Source organism: Octopus bimaculoides, chromosome 11, assembly GCF_001194135.2.
Source record: "Octopus bimaculoides isolate UCB-OBI-ISO-001 chromosome 11, ASM119413v2, whole genome shotgun sequence".
Classification (NCBI taxonomy): Eukaryota; Metazoa; Mollusca; class Cephalopoda; order Octopoda; family Octopodidae; genus Octopus; species Octopus bimaculoides.
In genome coordinates this window covers 8,662,902-8,665,194 of record NC_068991.1, presented here as the reverse complement: position 1 = coordinate 8,665,194, position 2,293 = coordinate 8,662,902, and the positions used below count along the sequence as shown (strand labels likewise).

Sequence of the window (2,293 nt, the reverse complement as noted above, 5' to 3'; positions counted from 1 at the left end):
TTCATTTTTCTTCTTCAAATATAGTGTAAAGGACTACATCATCCACTCTGCTAGTTCCTCAACAGTTATGATGGGATTTTGTTCCACCAGGGTTTGCAGGACATCCTCTGAGCTCTATAGATCTTCCAGGATGAGGCTGTAGTTTCCGACTCAGAAATTCTGGAACCACTGTTGACACTGGCTTACGCTTATTGTCCAATCCCCATATACTGTATTGATGTTCCTCACACTTTTCATTGCGTTGTTGCCTTTATTGAACTCATAATGCAAAATATGCTGAATATGCTCCTTTGTCACCTCCATTATAGTTCTGAAAACATTAATTGTTAAAATCGAACTGCATTCTTCAAAACTTGCACTAAGAATAAGAACAAGAACAAGCTAAAATTACTACCTGCTTTTATAGCAAGTTGATGCAGGTAGTTTATCTTGTCCTCCTCCGACTTTATGCAATTGAAAAACCACATTATTTATGGGATAACCTAATATTTTTTGTCTTTTTTTTTCTTTTATTTAGTCAAGTTTTATTAAATTTCATATCATGTCATTTTTCCTTGATCTTCTTTGATTTGACCCAGATATTTAAATTTAAGAATTTTTAGAAATATTCTGCACTTCTGATCTTTTTGATGTCTAGGGATGGATAATGATGTGCATGAGTTTGTTTCCAAATGTGATTCAGGAGAATGGAAGCAGCAAATCTACCTTATCTTGGTTTACTCATTTTGCCCCAGCTAAGTTTGTCTTTTATACACTCAAGGAAAACAGCGATAATTTTCTGAAATAGTTAGCAGATCATGTTATGATGTTTTTAATGCTTTTAGAGGTCATTTACTATTAACTCCAACTGGTTTTCTTAATTTCAAAATATAGGCCGACTTGAAAAGGTTAAAAGCAATTTTTAGTTAGCACCCCTCCCCTCTTTGATTTGCAATCAGCAGGCAGTGCACCAGCAATTCCATTCAAACAGAAGTTTTCTTTGCTAAAGGAACGTGACTGATAATGGTTCTGTCAAAAAAATTCATTCTAGCTAAACAGTTTGTTGGTAAACCGTCCAGTGATGATATAAAGCTGGTAACAGAAGAATTGCCCGATGAAGTTAATGATGAAGGTAATTTTAACAAATATATATTTTTTCTTTTCTTTTCAGAGTTCAATTTAATTACTACCTATTTCATTTTTCCCTCAGTTCAACCCCAATAATCTAAGGCATTCCAACCGTGATCATCCTTCTTATTAGACATGGGGGATGAGTCCTGTAATTTTGAGTTCAATTAACTTCATATATCCTTGCTAATATGTTAGTATATGTTCCTCATTTCATTATTTTTTAATATATTTTTCCGATTCAGTTTTGCTACATAAACCTCAAACGCGGTAAGCTCCCCGAGTCGCCTTAATTTTAAATATAGTAAATTTGGACAGATTTTAAGTAGTAATATCTAAAAAGTGAAAATGCCTTTTTACATACATCTTTCACTTTTTGCTCTCACTTGAAAGCAAATGTCATCTTCCACATGTCATGAAAACAAAAGTAAATAAATAAATAAAGAATTTTATGGAAATTAACGAACAATCATATTGTCTAAATCAGTGCTTCTCAAACAATCTGAAGTGGTGTACCGGCAATTTTTTTTTTCCAATGTGCCAGGGACCGGTAATATTTCTTAGTAATATTAATTTATACCGGAAACCATTTTATAATGTTTCTTTTCTGGAAACTCGCCACATACCGGCAGTTGATGGTTTGCGGAGTTCAAATCTTGCCAAAATCAACTTACTATTCATCTTTCAATGAAATAATCCTTTCTACTATAGGTACAAGGCCTGAAATTTGTGGGGAGGGGCCAGTCGATTACATTGACCTCAGTATGCAACTGGTACTTAATCTATCGACCTTGAAAGGATTAAAGACAAAGTTGACCGCAGTGGAATTTGAACTCAGAACATAGAGATGGGTGAAATACCGCTAAGCATTTTGTCCAGCATGCTAACAACTCTGCCAGCTCACTGGCTTCCTTCAATGAAATAATGTAGCAGTCTTGTATGAGATGGATGTGATGTAATTGACTAACCTCTCTGCCAAATTTTGGACCTTCTGCCTCTATCAGAGACAGATAAGAATGGTAATGATTTTGCAAATGGAGAAAGCAAAATGTTTCTTCCAATAAATCGTTGATATCAAACTTTCTTTTCTCTTTTTCAGTTGTTTATTTGAGTTATTTATTTATTTTTTTTGCAGAAGTTCTATGTGAAGCAGTCTGGCTGTCTGTTGACCCTTACATGCGGTACG

General features: G+C 34.5%; 1 protein-coding gene across 1 annotated transcript in view; it reads left to right on the top strand.

Moving 5' to 3' along the window:
• Positions 1-658: 658 nt before the first annotated feature.
• Positions 659-2,293, top strand: part of LOC106883244 (prostaglandin reductase 1) — a 6,954-nt gene continuing 5,319 nt past the window's right edge. The window contains exons 1-2 of the mRNA XM_052971517.1: positions 659-1,111; positions 2,243-2,288. Of these exons, the coding sequence (XP_052827477.1) occupies positions 1,003-1,111; positions 2,243-2,288 (155 nt within the window). The 5' untranslated portion in view covers positions 659-1,002. The remainder of the gene's footprint in view (positions 1,112-2,242; positions 2,289-2,293) is intronic.